The sequence below is a fragment of the Chrysochloris asiatica genome, unplaced genomic scaffold, assembly GCF_000296735.1.
Source record: "Chrysochloris asiatica unplaced genomic scaffold, ChrAsi1.0 scaffold00415, whole genome shotgun sequence".
NCBI classification, from domain to species: domain Eukaryota; kingdom Metazoa; phylum Chordata; class Mammalia; order Afrosoricida; family Chrysochloridae; genus Chrysochloris; species Chrysochloris asiatica.
In genome coordinates this window covers 1,348,670-1,365,683 of record NW_006408933.1, presented here as the reverse complement: position 1 = coordinate 1,365,683, position 17,014 = coordinate 1,348,670, and the positions used below count along the sequence as shown (strand labels likewise).

Genomic DNA, 17,014 nt, shown 5'->3' with positions numbered 1-17,014 from the left:
AATTCAGACTTAATAGAGACTCTATAGACAGAATAAAACTGCTCCATAGAGTTTCCAAAACGGCGAATCTAACTGGAGCAGAGAGTCTCAGCTTTCTCCATGACAAACTAGTGCGTTTTTGGGCCCAAGGCTTAACCCACAAAATACAAAGCAAAGGGCTGGAGAAAGAGCTTTTGTTTATTTACAGCTTTAACTCCGTTAACTCAAAATACATAAACTGTTCAGAGTCTCGGGGAGTCCTGGTCCGGTGGTTTCTAGCAGGCTGGAGCAGCTTGTACGTGTTCCGCGAGGCTCCACAGAGGGGTGCAGCGGGGTCTCAGGATCAGGCTCTGGCTTAGGGCTAAAAGCAGTTGTAGTTGTTGTTGTTAAGTGCTGTCGAGTCATTTCCGACCCACAGCGACCCTGTATAGGGTTTCCAAGGAACGGCTGATGAGTGAACCACCGACCTTGCATTTCCAACAGACTTTACAGTCCAGTGACATGTGGGTTAATGTCTGGACTGCGAAGTCGGTTTGAACCACAAGGTCGGTGGCTCAAGCTCACCAGTCCCTCCTCAGTAACCTTATACAGGGTCGCTGTGGGTCGGAACCGACTCGACGGCACTTAACAAGCATATCCTAGAGCTACACCCAGATTCCATAGTTAAGTGCAGGCTGATGTTAAGCGTAGCCTCGGGTTGGGGCACCACTTCCGGGCGGGCTTCAGGTCAGGAAGGGGCGGAGCTCCAGCCACACGCGTCTCTTCCAAGCCAATGCCATGGCTTGGGGGCGGTGCGGTGCGGGCGGTGCTGCGTGGTCCTCCGGCCGCGGAAGGCGCTGTAGAGGTGTTGTCTGGGTCTCGGGCTCCGGAAGCGAGCACAGGTGAAGGTTCAGGGAAAACACACGTGCGGCCGCCGAGATGAAGTTTGCGTACCGGGTAAGTGCTGCGGGACTGTGACTAGCTTGGGCGGTGGTCACGACGGGCACCGGAAGTAGAGAGGTCCAGGCCCATCTTCCCTCTGGGTCCGCTGGCCGCCTGGAGTCCTGAGTGAGGCGCGGGGTCCCGGCTTTACAGGGGGGAGGGCGCCAGTGTTCCTGCCGACTGCGGCTTCCGTGGGGCCTGGCACGGACTGAGGTCAGACATAGGACGGAGGATTTTTGTGTGATTTCGAAGTTAAGCTGCTTCTACAGCGAGTGGGTAATTGATAATGACGGAGTTGTACATCACTATCCTAAGGAGAACTAGGAGCTGGGGTCCGGGTGGACCGCGGACTGGAGCGTGAAGGAAGGCGGCAGGGATCAGACTGATGAGGGATGAAGGCACAAGTGCTGGTGCCTGAAGGCGTATTCTTGCTGTGAGGTCAGGTCGTAGTGAGCTGAGGGGAGGGCCGAGTAAAGAGAAGACCCCCTATGTGTGGATTTGGGGGTCTGGTAGCACGTAAGTGAGAAAAGTGAGCCAGGTAAGTAAAGAGGAGAGGAGAGGGTAACAGCCCACTAGCCTCTCATCTCTGCACGGGTCCTTTCTTCTCCAGCGTCTTTGACAGTATTGTAGAGCGCTCTCTCTGGACACACTGCTCAGATGTGTGCTGTCGCCAGACATCCCTTACAGATTGAATGTAGTCCCTAGAACATGGTGGAGACTTGTCCCTAGAACATGGTGGAGATGATTTTGGAGTGCTGTTTCTATGTTGCAGCTTTTCTCCTCTTGAAACATGGGCCCCATTCCTTCTCCTGCAAAACCAAACCAAACCAAACCAAACCAAACCAAAAACAAGTCTCTCCTTTGAAGGCTTCCTGATACAGTCGCCTCTGCCCTCCTTAGGCAAAGCTCTGAGCGGTTCACTTCCCTTTAATCTCCCCTGTTTGGGGTTGCAGCTTTCTGAGTGCCCAGGAAATGTCTGGGTCGCCAAGCGGCCCCAGGAATGGACCAGGCCTGGTGCCGCCCTGTGTGTGCTCTTTTCCACCCTTTCCTGTGACTACAGATACTTTGTATTAATTCAGCATTGTTGTCTTTCTAGTTTTCAAATTTGCTGGGTACAGTATATCGACGTGGAAACTTAAATTTTACATCTGATGGAAATTCAGTTATCAGTCCTGTGGGAAACAGAGTTACTGTGTTTGATCTTAAAAAGTAAGTATGAGAAATGGTGTTAAAAGTAATGACGGTGGATGTTTTGTTGTATACTGTTAAGTGTCACCGAGTCAGTTCTGATTCATAGCGACCCTGCATAGAGTTTCTGAGGAATGGCTGGTGAGTTTGAATGCCGACCTTGTGGTTCAAACTGACCTTGTAGTCCAGTGCTTTATCCATAACACCACATCGGGACTCTTCTTACTACAATTTAAAAGAAAAAAAAAAAAAAGAATATTAATTAGAGCTTGTGTGTAAAAGCTGTTGTCCTCACCTTCATATTAGGCCCATTCATTAAATGTTTTCAGTCCTGATTTCAGAACTTAGAAAGCTTATGTCTTCATAAGCACCATTTTCCTTGATTCACTCTCATTGTGGTTGATCCCTGCCCTTGAACTAACTTGTTTCTAGGTTCCTGACATTAGACATATGCTGAGTTCTCTGGGACACAGTCCTTGAGGTAAAATTGGTGTGTCTACCCCTTTTAAGACTTTTACCATGTTGCGCAAAATCTGCACCTCCCCCCCCCCCCACACACACACACACACACACTTCTCCTTTCAGTGGAGACATGAGACCATCTCTACCCTCAGTGGTCCAGAGGAATGGGAAGATGTATGGTGAGGATGGGCTTGTATGGCTTGGATGGACTGCTGGGCAGAGGCTCATGGTGTGCACCCTACCACCTTCTCTTGTGGTCTGTTTTTTTCAGCAACAAGTCAAACACCCTGCCTCTGGCCACACGCTACAATGTCAAGTGTGTAGGGCTCTCTCCGGATGGCTGCCTTGCCATCATCGTGGATGAAGGTAATGGCCCTAGGCCACAGCATGGTGGCTGTACTACCATGACAGAATGACAACAGTACTGAGTGGCAATGAGAAGGGGTCATGAGACAGCCCCTCGCCATCATCAACATCACAGGGCTCTGGTGGAGCTTTGGATGGGGGTGAGGATGTTTTCCAGTGTGGGCCCTGCATCCTGTGTGGAGAGGGGTGAGGACATGTATCAAGTGGGCTTTAATGCCTGTGCGGAGAAGAATTGGGAGCCAAGAGCCGCTGCCTGGGGGCATTGCAAAATACTTACTTTATCCATCCCAGTTGTGTGTCCTTAGCAGCCCTCAGCTCTTTGAGCCTGCTTCTTATCTGACAAGGGCATGTGGGTCCCACCGGTTAGACAGGGGCGTGCTAGCTGTGTATGGACCCCATCCTGCATAGGGCTCCTGAAGAGAATATGTCCTGTGGGAGACCATACTCGTTTCTGCAGTATGTGCATTTGTGCGTGGAGGGGTTGTCACTCAGGGCCAGTGGCATGATAGTTGTGTATTCTCTCTTGCAGGGGGTGATGCCCTGTTGGTCAGCCTGGTTTGCAGATCTGTACTCCACCACTTTCACTTCAAAGGCTCTGTGCACAGTGTGTCCTTCTCTCCCGATGGCAGGTAAGGGCCTCAACTGGCCACTCTGAGCACTGCAGCATGCCCCCCCACTCCCACCCCACCCCAAGCTGGCTGTGCTTAGCTCTTCCCACTGCAGGCCGTGTTGGGGGAGTAGCTAGTTTAATGTTTTTGTTACTCCAGAAGTGTTTCCACTGCCAAAGTTGTCTGTAGCAGTACCAGCCTTTGTTTTGCTGATGTTTCAGGATTACTCAATCATAAAAAAGGAAAAAACCATCAAGTTGATAGTTGTCCGCATAGAGAGGCTTGATCATGGATGCCAAGCATAGTCAACACAGGGAAGAAGTAGCTGGGGTGAACTCTGGGGGGAGCAGACACGAACCTCCAGAGTCCTTCCCTAGTGAGGCCACATAGCGACCAGTCATGGCAGCATTGTCCACCAGAAACCCAGTGTCCTGGTTTTTATTAGTACTGGTCACCAAGACTTTCTAGCGTCTTCATTTCCTCCCTGACTCCTCAGTTCGCCTCTGTTTGTGCTGGAGGGGAGGCGGGACCTGGAAAGCTCAGGGAACCAGCCACCAGGTTTGTGCTGGTGAGAAACCAGCCACAGAGCAGCCTGGGCTTCTAGGCTCAGAGATGCCCAGGGTTTCTGGTGTGTGTGTCATGAGTGCTGACTGTATCCCTACTTGTAGGAAGTTTGTTGTCACCAAGGGCAACATCGCCCAGATGTACCATGCCCCTGGGAAGAAGCGAGAATTCAATGCATTTGTCCTGGACAAGACCTACTTCGGACCATATGATGAGACCACATGCATTGACTGGACGGATGACTCCAGGTGGGACCAGCGTGGTACAGCATCCAGAAGTTTCATTTTGAAATGTTACCTTGTGAGACTCACGAAAGGCTGCTGGGGCTGAGCTTCGCCTGCTCCCCTTGACAGTTGTCCTTGGCAACGAGAACAGAAGACTCAGTCTCAAGGAAAGATGCTCTTAAATCAATACAGCTACCTTTGAGTCTGCTCCCCAAACCCGTAACCTAAAGGTTGTCAGCAGGAAGATGGGTGACTGCCTTTCCCCCACCCCCTGGCACCTCACGCATGTATTTAACATGTGAGCTATGTATGTGCCCTTTTCTTGTGCCCTCACGAGTCTGTTTGAGTGAAGCTCCTTAGACAGTTGTCAGTGTTTTCTTAACTAGGAGCTCTGTGCTGCACACAGACTCCGGAGAGGCTCAAAGGTAGTCGCTGTCCAGTACTCTTGCTCAGGGTCTGGCTGGGTGGCAGACTGGGCCCCGGCCCAGTGTAAGTGTTATAGCTGATCTGTAGGATACAGTTGTGTGTGTACGCATGTGGCAGCGCCCCTTCACTTTGGTGAATTAGAGTCTATCTTGCCTTGGATGCAGTGAGGCCCTGAGCTCCATGCTTCAGACTTCTTTATTTAGAAAACTGTCTGCACTGGCTGGGGTGAGACCAGGTCCTTCCTGAGGTCCCTAACTGGCTGTTCTTTGTGAGTGTGCATTGCCCCCTCTAGTGAAGCACAGGACCTGGCATTGCTATGCACTGTGGCTCCTGCCACCCAAGACTGACACCAGACAGGTGTGGCCGGCACCCCAGGAGCCAGATGGGTCATCAGCTTTGCACCTGTGCTGGGCTGTGGGGCTGTCTTGGCTGACTGAGACCACATGGCAGATGGAAGTGTCTTTTCGCTCCTCACTTTGTAGAGAGCAGATGATGGCTCAGCCTGCGGAGTACGGTCCTGTGCCTGAGGACACACTGCTTTTCTCATTTCCAGGTGCTTCGTGGTTGGGAGCAAGGACATGTCCACCTGGGTGTTTGGTGCCGAGCGCTGGGACAACCTCATCTATTATGCGCTAGGAGGACACAAGGATGCTATCGTGGCCTGCTTCTTCGAGTCTTGCAGCCTGGATGTACGTCACTGCAAAAAAATAGGCCTGCTGCCACATTTCCACTGTGGGTGAAACAGCTCTGAAAGACCATGGGGCAGTGCAGAACCTAATCCCCAGTATAGAGGGAGGGCTGTAACAGGGCTGATGTTGAGTGGGCAGCCTACCTAGACAGAAACTCGGCCACATGGGCTGGCATGCAGCTGTGAGGGCTGGTGGGCAGTGGCTCACCCTGTATTTCTTGTGGCAGCTGTACACCCTGAGCCAGGATGGGGCCCTGTGTGTGTGGCAGTGTGACACGCCCCCAGAAGACCTGCGGTTGATGGCTCCCCGGGGCTGGAGGGCAGACCTGCTACAGCGGGACCAGGATGTAGAGGAGGCTGAGGATGGGGAGAAAGAGATCACAGTGCGAGGGACCGCCACCCCGGCCGAGGAGGAGCAGAAAGGAAAAGTGAAGTACACACGGCTGGCCAAGTGCGTTCCTCCCACCCTGTCAGGGGTCATGGGGGCCTGGAGGGTGGGGCTAGAGGAGAGTGCATGCGGGCAGCAGCCTGTTTCTGTGGGTGAGGTCCTAGAAAGCACGTGACCTAGTTCCCTGTAGACCAGGGACAACCACACAGTGGGGGCAGGTGACCCATGGCAGTGGGGTGGGGGATGGGGTTAAGGAGGGGAGGACAGGCAGGTCACTCACTGGAAGGCAGTGAAGTGGCACGGAAGTGGGTTGATTGGGGCGTGCTTCACCCATGCTAGCTGACAGTGAATGGGGTGAAGGGCCCAGGAAAGGAGGAGGGGAGTGGGCTCTGACCAAGTCCACAGCTGTGCTCCTGCCCTCTGGTTCCTGTAGCACCTTTCCTGGGTACCCCATCACACAGCACTCATGCTACCTCATTGTACCTGGGTACCAGCTAGGAGTTCCACTGGGACCCCAAATTAGACCCATAGGTGATCAGAGCAGGTCTGCAGGTCTTGAGGAGTGGGTGACCCTGAGGGGAGGGGACTGCCCTTGTGCACTGAAGAATATGGGGTCTGGAGCAGGATGAGCTGGGTGCTAACTGCTGGCCCTCCTGCAGTAGTTCTTCCTTCATGTTTATCCAGGTACTTTTTCAACAAAGAAGGTGATTTTAACAATCTGACAGCTGCTGCGTATCACAAGAAGACCCACCTCCTGGTCACTGGATTTGCTTCAGGAACCTTCCATCTGCATGAGCTCCCGGAGTTCAACCTCATCCACTCCTTGAGGTGAGTTCCTTTGGAGCCACAGTTATGTGGTTTTACTGGAGAATCAGCCTAAAGGGGATTGAGGGGTACAGAGGCAGCCAAGGAGCTTCTTCTGTGCTGCAGGGCGGTTGCTGACAGAGCTTGGAAACAGCTCTGAATTAGGTTCAGAATTAGCAGACCGGCTTCCCTAGCTCCTGGCCTTTCCTTTGTATTCTGAGAAAAGTTTTGTTACCAGGTGGGTGAAGATAACTACCGAAGTGGTAGTTACTTTCTTAGTCTCCCCCTGCAGGTGCTCACTGGGCTTTGGCCTCAGTTTGGTGATGCTAATTTATTCTTTGTTCTCTGTTGTTTCTCTTTGGATCAGGGAAATTTTAATACTGGTTTTATGAACTCTTGAACTCTCAAATATTTCAACATAGGACTTCCATCTGGGTTTGATACTGCCAACAGAGTGAATTGTCTCTAAGCCTAATGCATGTGTGGGGGATCAAAGGGTACGTAGCGGTGGGATGTGGGAGGGCTGGCTGGTGGGCTGCCTCCTGGATCGGCCTGAGCCCCCAGGTTGTGTGGCTGCAGGCAGCTCGCAGTGTCACCCCAGTGGGCTGTCCCGGGCTCACTGCATCTGCTCTTTCTTCACAGCATTTCCGACCAGAGGATCTCATCCATTGCCATCAACAGCACTGGGGACTGGGTGGCCTTTGGATGCTCAGGTGTGTCTTTGAGCCCAGGTCACGGAGCTCCTCCTGCTCATTGCCAAACTTTAGGACAGATCTCGGGCTGGGGCCTGACAGAAGGACCTAGAGACCAGGCTAAGGCTGAGATAGAGGCTCAGGGGTCCAGTTCCTTGACCCCGGGTGTGGAGGGGCATGTTTGGAGCGCTGACCTTTAGGGTGAGCCTAGGCTGCCTCCTTTCCTGTCTCAGACAGTTCTGCCCTTGTCTAAGCTTGTGCACGGTCTCACTGTGACCCGAGTAGGGCAATCTGGTGGCTGACATTTGAAAGGAGAGGTAGTGAAGCTTTCCCTGAAGTTCTTTATCATGGTTTCTTGAGCTCTTTTGGTCTTGGGCCTCAGCCTCACCTCTAGCAGGTCTGCAGAAGGTCAGGTGTGCATGTCCCTGCCTTGAGTCCCCATGTGTCCACCTGGGAGCAGCTTTGCTGGGGCAGTAGCTGCATAGTCTTGCCATGTGGACTGACGTGGTTTACTTTGGTCTGCGTGGGACATGCAGGAAGTGACTTTTAGTGGCTCCCCAGTCCTCTCCCTACTCCCTTGGGCACTGCTTTTCGGGGTCTGCACCTGGGGAGGGTTGGTAACTACTGTGCTCCGTATGCCCACAGGGCTGGGCCAGCTGCTGGTATGGGAGTGGCAGAGTGAGTCCTACGTGCTCAAGCAGCAGGGCCACTTCAACAGCATGGTGACACTGGCCTACTCACCTGATGGACAGTACGTCGCCACTGGCGGGGATGACGGCAAGGTAGCCCACACGCGACTTCGTGGCACCAAGACCAGCATGGCTTGGGGTTGGAAGTTGGCATGGGGCAAGTGCGGTCAGCTTGGGGAGAGCCTGTCAGGAAGTCAGAGGCCTGGAATCACAGAGGGGGTCCCTGTCCCTGTGTGTCTTGGGGCCCAGGAGCTGGGCTGGCACAGGGCCATACAGTTGCCCTGCCCCTCACATGCTGCCTGTTGCAGGTCAAGGTGTGGAATACGCTCAGTGGCTTCTGCTTCATCACCTTTACGGAGCACTCGAGTGGGGTCACTGACGTGACCTTCACGGCCACAGGCTATGTCATTGTGACCTCGTCCATGGATGGGACTGTGCGTGCCTTTGACCTTCACAGGTGACATCTTTGTTTTGGTGGTCAGCAAATGTCAAGGCCACCTCTTGTGGGTGGGTGTTGGGGGTGTGGGGTGCAGGCCTGTTGGGAATGAGGACGGTGGATGAGTGTGGGAAGACAGATGTACTTGGCAAATTCAAACTCTCCCATTTGTGTTCATGGGGCACTGGTGACATTAGATGTGACCTAGAGCTATGGTCCCCGCTCCCAACAGGTACCGCAACTTCCGCACGTTCACATCTCCACGCCCCACACAGTTCTCCTGCGTAGCTGTGGATCCCAGTGGTGAAATCGTCTCCGCTGGTGCCCAAGACTCTTTTGAAGTCTTTATCTGGTCCATGCAGACTGGCAGGCTCCTAGACGTAAGTGTGGGGCACTTGGCCTGTGGCAACTTTTGTCTCCATCCTCTCACCAGAAAACTGAGCTTACCTGATCCCAGGTGGTAGGGACCCTGAGGTGCCGTGCATGTGGTAGACACTCAGGAGTGGTGGCTCTCAGTTTTCCCCTGCTTCATCTCCGTTTTATGCTTCTGCAGGTTTTATCTGGCCACGAGGGGCCCATTAGTGGTTTGAGCTTCAACCCAGCCAAGTCTGTGCTGGCCAGCGCCTCCTGGGACAAGACGGTACGTCTCTGGGACATGTTTGACAGCTGGCGGACCAAGGAGACGCTGGCCCTGACCTCTGATGGTGAGACATTCCAGTGGCTGAGTTGTGAGGTCAAGCTTGTTTCAGTCCTTTGGACAGGTGGTGTTCTTCCCCCATCCCCTTCACCCCAAGGGTTGGAGGGATGACCCCAAACCAGTGAGGCTGAGGCAGTGTTCGGGGTGAGAGCCGGTCAGTTGTTGAACCCAGTATCACATAGTCTGGCTGTGGGTGTAGAGGAATTGTTTGTTGGGGGTCCTGGTTTACCAGGCCCTTGATGCAGGAGAGCCAGGCAAGAAAAAGTTCAGCCTGTTTGCTGGGCGGAGCTGTTTTCTGCAGTTCCTTGGAATTGTCTTTGGGTTTGAAGCATTGTCTACAAGAAGTAGACAGTGTTCTGTGGAGGGACCATGGATGAGGCAGCCAGGAGGGACCATGGATGAGGCAGCCAGGAGTCTGGTCAGTGTGCCTTCCTTTCCTGTTTTCATTGTCACTTCATTCCAGTAATCCAGGGGATAGAACATAGCAGCCTGCCTCCAAACCTGGTCCGCTACTGGCATTTGTAATTTTATTTGGGTGCAGCACGTCCATCCACTGTGTATATACTGTGTGGCTAGGCTCATGCTACATTAGCTGCGTTAGGTCATCGTAACAAACACCTGTGTGGGCTTCATGGAGAAGCATGCCAACCTGGGTCATGTGTGTTCTCTGTGATGTTCTGCCTCCCGCTGTCCCTAGCTCTGGACCAGGCTTTGCAGGCCTCTATGTTGTTCCCTGCGTCACCTCACCTTTCCTAGCCTTTCCTCCCAAGGTGGCTGCCCACCGTGCCCCTGGACTGGCCTTCTCCCACCACTCAGTAGTGCCTGATGGATGCTGGAGGATGAGGTCTGTGAGCTTCCTCCACCCTGAGTCTCATTTCTCTTTAGTGCTGGCAGTGACTTTCCGACCTGATGGTGCAGAGCTGGCTGTGGCCACACTGAACTCACAGATCACCTTCTGGGATCCTGAGAGCGCGGTGCAGACAGGCTCCATCGAGGGCCGGCACGACCTCCGAGCAGGCAGGAAGGAGCTGGACAAGATCACGGCCAAGCACTCGGCCAAAGGGAAGTGAGTGTTTGTTGGGGACTGAGGGCCTTTGAAAAGATCAACTTTGGGCTCTTCACTGGATCTGAGCATCCTACTGGCAAGTTCTCACAGCACCTTTTCTTTCTGGCCTGCTCCTTCATTCCTGAAACTGCCAGTCCCCTCTGGTGAGGATGAGTGGTGTGAGTGCCTAAAGAAGGCTGAGCCCTCTGACACTTTCAGAGCCAAAGGACATTTGCATTCATCTCTCTGACTTCTGGTGCCATGTGGGGCAGGGGGCCCGGGCCGCCCAGCAACTTTGGGTGGCCGGGGATTGCCAGGTGGGCAGTGTGAAGCTAGAGTGTGCTTTAATTGGGGCCTGTGTGTGCTTTTCATTAGAATACAGATGAAGTGCATCAGGACCTGGGTTGCATGATTTCTGCTAAAGTGCTGGCCTGCTAGAAATGGCAGTACCTCCCAGGGCCAGTTTGAGTATTGGGCATGGAGGCGCCTAACCTTGTGCAGGAGGCAGCCTTTCTGGTTTTACTAAAAGGCCAGCTCCATGAGAGTTGAGGTTTCTTTAACATCTCTTTATTGTTGTTGTTATTTAGTGCCATTGAGTCGGTTCTTACTCTTAGTGACTCTGCATAGGATCTCTGAGTAGCCGCTGGTAAGTTTGAACTGGTGATCTTGTGATTCAAACCGACCTTGCGGTCCAGTGCATTATACTGCCACAATTTACAAAGTGTAGCTAGAATTCACCCTTTAAAAAAAACTTTTTCTTTTTTGAGGAAGTCTACTTGTTTTATTTCTCTTTAATAATAGTCTTGGTATGGCACTGTAGGTTAATGTGCCAAAGGACATCAGCTGGTCAAGTAAATAAATGAACAATGTAAGCTTGACGTTTGTTTTTAATGTTCTTGTCTATTGATCTAGATTAGTATGATGATGCGAAAATATGGTAAAACTCATTGTAAACTCTACCCTTTTGAAGTATCTGTTTATGTCCTTGCTTTTTGTTCTGGGAATATATGTATACCTCCTGGTGTGGCACTGTAGACTAATGCGTCAGACTGCAAAGTCAATTTAACTGCAAGGTGGGTGGTTCAAGCTTACCAGCTACTCCTTGGAAACCTTATACAGGGTTGTTAGGGATTGGAATCGACTCAATGGCACTTAACAACAACAACAACAACAACAACAACAACAGTACTAGTAGAATTATGGAGCTCTGGTAGTGTAGTGGTTACAAGTTGGCTGTTAACATCACGGTCAGCCGTTTGAAACTACCAGCTGCTCCCCAGGAGAAAGATGACACTTTCTGCTCCCATAAAGATTTACAACCTCAGAAACCCTATGCAGGGTCACTATGACTATGAGTCGGAACGGACTCCACAGCACACCACCACCACTAGTAGAATGACTGGGTCATATCATCAGTAGGTGTCTAACTTTTGAAGAAACTACCCACTGTTTTTCACAGGGGCTTCAACATTTTACATTTCCACCAATGGCGGGGGGAGTGTTGACAAACTTCTCAATGTGGAGATAGCCTTCCCAACACTTGTTAATCTCTATTTTTAATCTTAACCATCCTGGGGGATGTGAAGTATCTGATAGCTCATTATGATTTTCATTTCTATCTTTTCAAGAAAAGGGTTTGTTCAACTTCTTTATAATTGAGATTTTTAGAATAATTATATATGTACCCCGGATACCATGTGTTTTACATGATGCACAGACATTTCCGCCCCCCTCCCCCCCCTTCATGGGTTATGTTCCCACTTTCTTGATGTTGTCCTTTGAAGAACAAATGTCTTTAAAATTTGATTGAGTTCAGTTTTTATCTTCTTTAGTTACTAGTGCTTTCGGTGTTAGTCTAGGAAATTCTTGCCCGACCCATGGCCACTGTCCAGGTCATGTGTCTTGAGCACATGGGGTAGCAGAGTGCCTGGCTTCTGGTTTCTGCAGGACCAAGTGGACGCTACCAAGAGGGGCTGCTTTGAGTGTTGGGAGACGTATCTGCTACCTTCCGTTCTGACGGCCACATAATTACCCTTATATGGTTCACTTATCCTTTTATGGACAAGCCACTGTCTCAGGTTCTGCGTGCATGTCCTGTCCCACTTGTGAGTCATGTGGACTCTGGGAGCAAGAGCTGGGCATATCTTTTGGTTAAAAGTCTCGTCACGTGAGCATAGGGTCATGGGTATTATGACTCATCCCTTCCAGGTCTTTCACCACCCTGTGCTACTCTGCGGATGGCCAGAACATCCTGGCAGGAGGTCTGTCCAAGTTTGTCTGCATCTACCATGTCAAGGAGCAGATCCTCATGAAGAAGTTTGAGATCTCCTGTAATCTGTCACTGGATGCCATGGAGGTACATCAGGCCAGCCGACCCTACATGAGTGGAGCCCTTCCCCATTGTTACTCACTGTGCAGGTTGGGAGACATATCTACCACCTTGATGCAGTGGCCTTGGAGGGAGGGTCTGGTCAGTGTTGAGGGCGTGTGAGGAGAGAAGAGATGGTGTGAGGTGGCTGTGTCTGCAGCCCCTTTCTCAGGCCCTCACATCAGAGGTGAGATGGGCACATGATGGCTATTCCAGGAATTTTTGAACCGGAGGAAAATGACAGAGTTTGGTAACCTTGCGCTGATTGATCAAGATGCCGGGGAGGAGGACGGGGTGGCGATACCACTGCCTGGTGTAAAGAAAGGTGAGTGGGGCTCTGGAGTCCCCATGGCCACATCTTGGGGTTGGGGCACAGTGGGGCTTGCCTTTCCTGGTGGCTGTGGTTCTACTTGAGATGGTGGCCACTGGAGTACAAAGTCAAGGAGCACTGGCCAGACAGTGACATTTGGCCGGATGCTGGTGTCTTTACCCCCCTCAGGCTTGAGAAGTCCACCCTGTGAGTCCCCACTGCAGTCTGGGTGCCTCGGTCCTGTTGGGAGCCCCCTGTACTCTGTGTTGAGCGGGTGGAGCACAGATATGCTGACCGTCCTGCAGTGCACAGGATGGCCATCTCGATAGAAGTTTGCAGCCCAGCTGCCAGTCAGGCCCAGCCTGAGATCCCTCGAGCGAGTATTCCTGGGGGACATATGAAAATGTTCATTGTGGTGGCCGCCGGGAAGGGCCAGGGCAGGTTGAGAGCAGCTTACATTTCAAATTACCTCCTGTGTGGTGTGCATTTGATACTACAGAGGTGGCCGTGTGACAAGGCTGAGGCCCTGGCTATGGGCAGCATCTGCCTGGGTCGGGAAAGGCTGCTTCCTGCCTTGTCTTGGAGCGGAGGATAGTAACTTCGCTCTTTTCCCTAGAGCCACCTCCAGGCGTAATAGGCTGCCTGTAACTCATTGGTTCTCCCCTTAGGTGACATGAGCTCTCGGCACTTTAAACCTGAGATCAGAGTGACTTCACTCCGCTTCTCCCCAACAGGTGAGCCTGAGAGTGGGTTGTCCACACTAGAAAGTGGGGGTAGTGGTGATGGCCTCCAATTGTGGAGTGGGCTGTAAGTGTGAGGGTTCTAAGCCTCTCTGGGTGTCGTTGCTGTCTCTCCCCATCAGTGTAAGGACGTGCACTAGTGTAAAGAATGCACCACTACTGTTGTCAACTGCCCATCCTGGGGCTGTGTCCTTGCTCTAAAGTATGAAGTCTCCTATCTCTCCTACCCCAGCCCTCAACCCTGTCAGAAGAAAGAGCTGTACTCCTTGCTGTCACAAGTGGGTTGTGGCAGACAGCGCCCTATGGTCTATCCCCACAGCAGATGCAGCACTGCCTGTAAGGCAGCACGGTGGAGAGCAAGCAGCCATGAGGCACTCAGGGACTGCAATCGTGTTGGCCAGGCAGCCAAGCGGCCCACTGCCTATCCTCTGATGTAGTTGTGCCCCTCCCTCCCATGTGTAGTCTATGGCAGCTTTTGAGGACAAGGACAGAGTCGAGTGGTTGCAAAAGAGATCTGCCTTCCCCAAAGCCAAAAATATCTTCTCTCTGGCTGCTGGTGCAGGTAGAAAAGAATGCATGTGCCTGTGTATTTGTTCACATGCATAAAATAGTTACACACGTGATCAACTCACTTAAAGTGAGGAAACAATAAACTTCAGTTCTTAGTAAGCCAGTTTCCCACCTATTCCCAGGGCGTTGCTGGGCGGCCACCACCACCGAGGGACTGCTCATCTATTCCCTTGATGCCCGCATGGTTTTTGACCCCTTTGAGCTGGACACCAGTGTCACACCTAGCCAGATCCGCGCTGCACTGCGCCAGAAGGACTTCACACGGGCTATCCTGATGGCCTTCCGGCTCAATGAGCAGGCCCTGGTGCATGAAGCACTGGAGTCGGTGCCCCCAGACGAGGGTGAGCGTGCTGGTGGGGGCGGGGCAGCGGTTGTTGGGCTGGATCTGTGCTTTCTACAGGCAGAGATGGATGGGGCATCTTTGTCTTCTTCAACTTGGGCTTTTGGTATAATGAGCATTTCTTTCTTCCTGCAGTTGAAGTTGTCAGCTCTTCATTGCCAGAGGTATATGTAGAGAAGGTCCTGGAGTTTCTTGCTTCCTCTTTTGAGGTGTCTCGCCACCTGGAGTTCTACCTGCTGTGGACGCAACAGTTGCTCATGCAGCACGGACAGAAGCTAAAGGCCAGGTGAGACCCCTCTCCACTGGTCTGCGGCCTGGAAAGAATGGGCTAGGGGCTGGGACCTGGGCAGCGTTTGGTATAAGACGGCTGAGTTGTCTTTCTTTGTAGGGCAGGGACGCTGCTGCCGGCTGTACAGTTCCTACAGAAGAGCATCCAGAGGCACCTCAATGACCTCTCCAAGTTGTACGTGTCCTGGGCAGCGGGCCAGAGCTGCCTGTGCTGTGTGTAACCTGGGGCAGTAGGGGTGTAGTGGAGGTGGGGTAAAGGCAACGGAGGATGAGACTGGCCAGCTTCCACCCATGGCCCAGCAGGACTCAGATGGGCCTGTGGTAGAGACAGTGCCACTCACTCAGAAGAGCCAGCTGCCATGATGCAGTTGACAGGACAGCCCCCATGGTTTGGCTGTTGCTCTCTTGCATACTGTAGATCTTTCCCTGGACTCATGTCAGCTATGGGCAGGAACAGACATGGAGCCTTAGCACTGAGCCACCCCATTCCAGCACCTCGTGATCTCCTAGGGGTGTGGCTGCTGTGTGTCTCAGTTTCCCAGAGGAAAATGGGAATGATAACTTAGGTGCTCTGAGCAGTACCTGTCATCACCATCGTCTTCAGGATAGTTAGCACATGTACTGTCCCAGGGTTCCTGATGCTACAAGGTTTGGCTCTTGGTGTGAGGCTTTCTACCTCCCACCCTTGCTCCCATCACTTAGGCAGTGTGAGGGACAGGGCCTAATCCTACCAAGTTCTAGTCCGTCCCCACTGCCCTAGCCATAGTACTGAGTGGCCTTTCCCCTGCTCTAGTGACAAGCTGCAGTCTGTCCTCACTTGTGGCCCTCCATCTTCACCATAGTACACAAGCTCCTTCCTCCTTCACATGGGAGGTCTTGGGGTTGATACACTGGGGCTGTGTTAATCTGTGTTTTGCTCAGAGAACTGGCTTCCAGCACCTATGAGGGTATATCATGGTATAGTCTGTACTAGCAGATGGCATGTGTATCTCGTGAGTCCTGTCCTGCTCCTTGACAGTTGCATATTCTGGGACGTCAGTGGTGGCTGTTGTGACGCAGGCACATGGAGGTGGTGGGCACAGAGTAGGCTCAGGTGCAGACTCTGCTGGTTCCTTTACTGATGTGACAATTCCTGTATCTGACAGATGTGACTGGAACCGCTACAACATGCGCTATGCTTTGGCTGTGTCCAAGCAGAGGGGTATGAAGCGGCCCCTAGAGCCACTGGGAAGTGAGGATGCCGCCGTGTCCGATGATGATGAGGACAGCCTGCACCTGCTCGGGGGAGCGGACGAGGAGAAAGATACTTTGTCCTAGAGGCAGTGCAGCTGCACTAGGCCCACCAGATGTGACAGGCATGGGCCGATCTGACTGCTTGGCCTGCCCGAGGTGCTCAGACACCTGGAAGTAGGTGCAAGGGGACTGACTTAGCTCGCTAGGAGCCAGCCCCCACACACTGTTGTGGGGAGCAGCTGACCCCCATCCTGTCTCAGGCACACCTGACCCAGGGGATCGAGCTTTGAGTAGATTTTGAAATGTCTGCTGTTGAAACAGCACCTTCAGATAGGTCTGTGTGTCTTGTTCATGGATGCACAGACTTTGTATGAGAGCTATTTATATATATATTTTTTTTGTGTGTGTGTGTGACTCTACGTATTTTTTTTTCTTAAATGTTTTATTGTGAATTATGTGATAGTTTACATTGTATCGTGTATCGTCTCATTGCCATGGTTGAGCTATTTATATTTTTATAGAGAGTTTTGATGAATGAATTTAGTGATAAAGAGAATGGGGATTTCTAAATGTAAAGCTGGATAAAGTCTAAGGTGAAATAAACACATTTTGTAGTGTGTCCCGAGTGTGAGGCACTGCGGTGCAGTCAGGAGCTCCCAGCTGTGCCTCATGATGCAGAGGTGACAGGAGGATGGATGAGCCCTTCCCTCCAACTATCTCGGTCCTGTGGCATGGGTGGACCCACATGGAACACAGAATGCCATAGCCCCAGGTGATGTGGAGGGCGACTTGGGCCCCAAACAACGGGGAGGGAGGATCTGACTTTAGGCCTGCCAGAGGACCCCTCCTCTCTGTGGTGCACTCTGCCTCATCCCTTAGTGAGCTGCTTCAAAGCCCCCAACTACATCGCTTCCACCCCACTTCCTGGAAACAAGTTACATTTTCTCTTGCTGTTTCCTGGAGTTGGGGACCAGGCTGACCTGGGGCG

General features: G+C 52.2%; 1 protein-coding gene across 1 annotated transcript; it reads left to right on the top strand.

Annotated features, from left to right (window-relative positions):
• Positions 1-897: 897 nt before the first annotated feature.
• PWP2 (PWP2 periodic tryptophan protein homolog (yeast)) lies at positions 898-16,110 on the top strand. Its single transcript, XM_006876810.1, has 21 exons — positions 898-915; positions 1,997-2,109; positions 2,822-2,916; positions 3,446-3,545; positions 4,193-4,336; positions 5,292-5,427; positions 5,654-5,877; positions 6,499-6,642; positions 7,261-7,331; positions 7,956-8,092; positions 8,308-8,456; positions 8,668-8,815; positions 8,989-9,139; positions 10,018-10,198; positions 12,386-12,533; positions 12,762-12,870; positions 13,524-13,589; positions 14,288-14,506; positions 14,641-14,791; positions 14,894-14,968; positions 15,939-16,110. Exons 1-21 carry the CDS (start codon positions 898-900, stop codon positions 16,108-16,110), a joined length of 2,751 nt encoding a protein of 916 aa, XP_006876872.1.
• Positions 16,111-17,014: the final 904 nt, after the last annotated feature.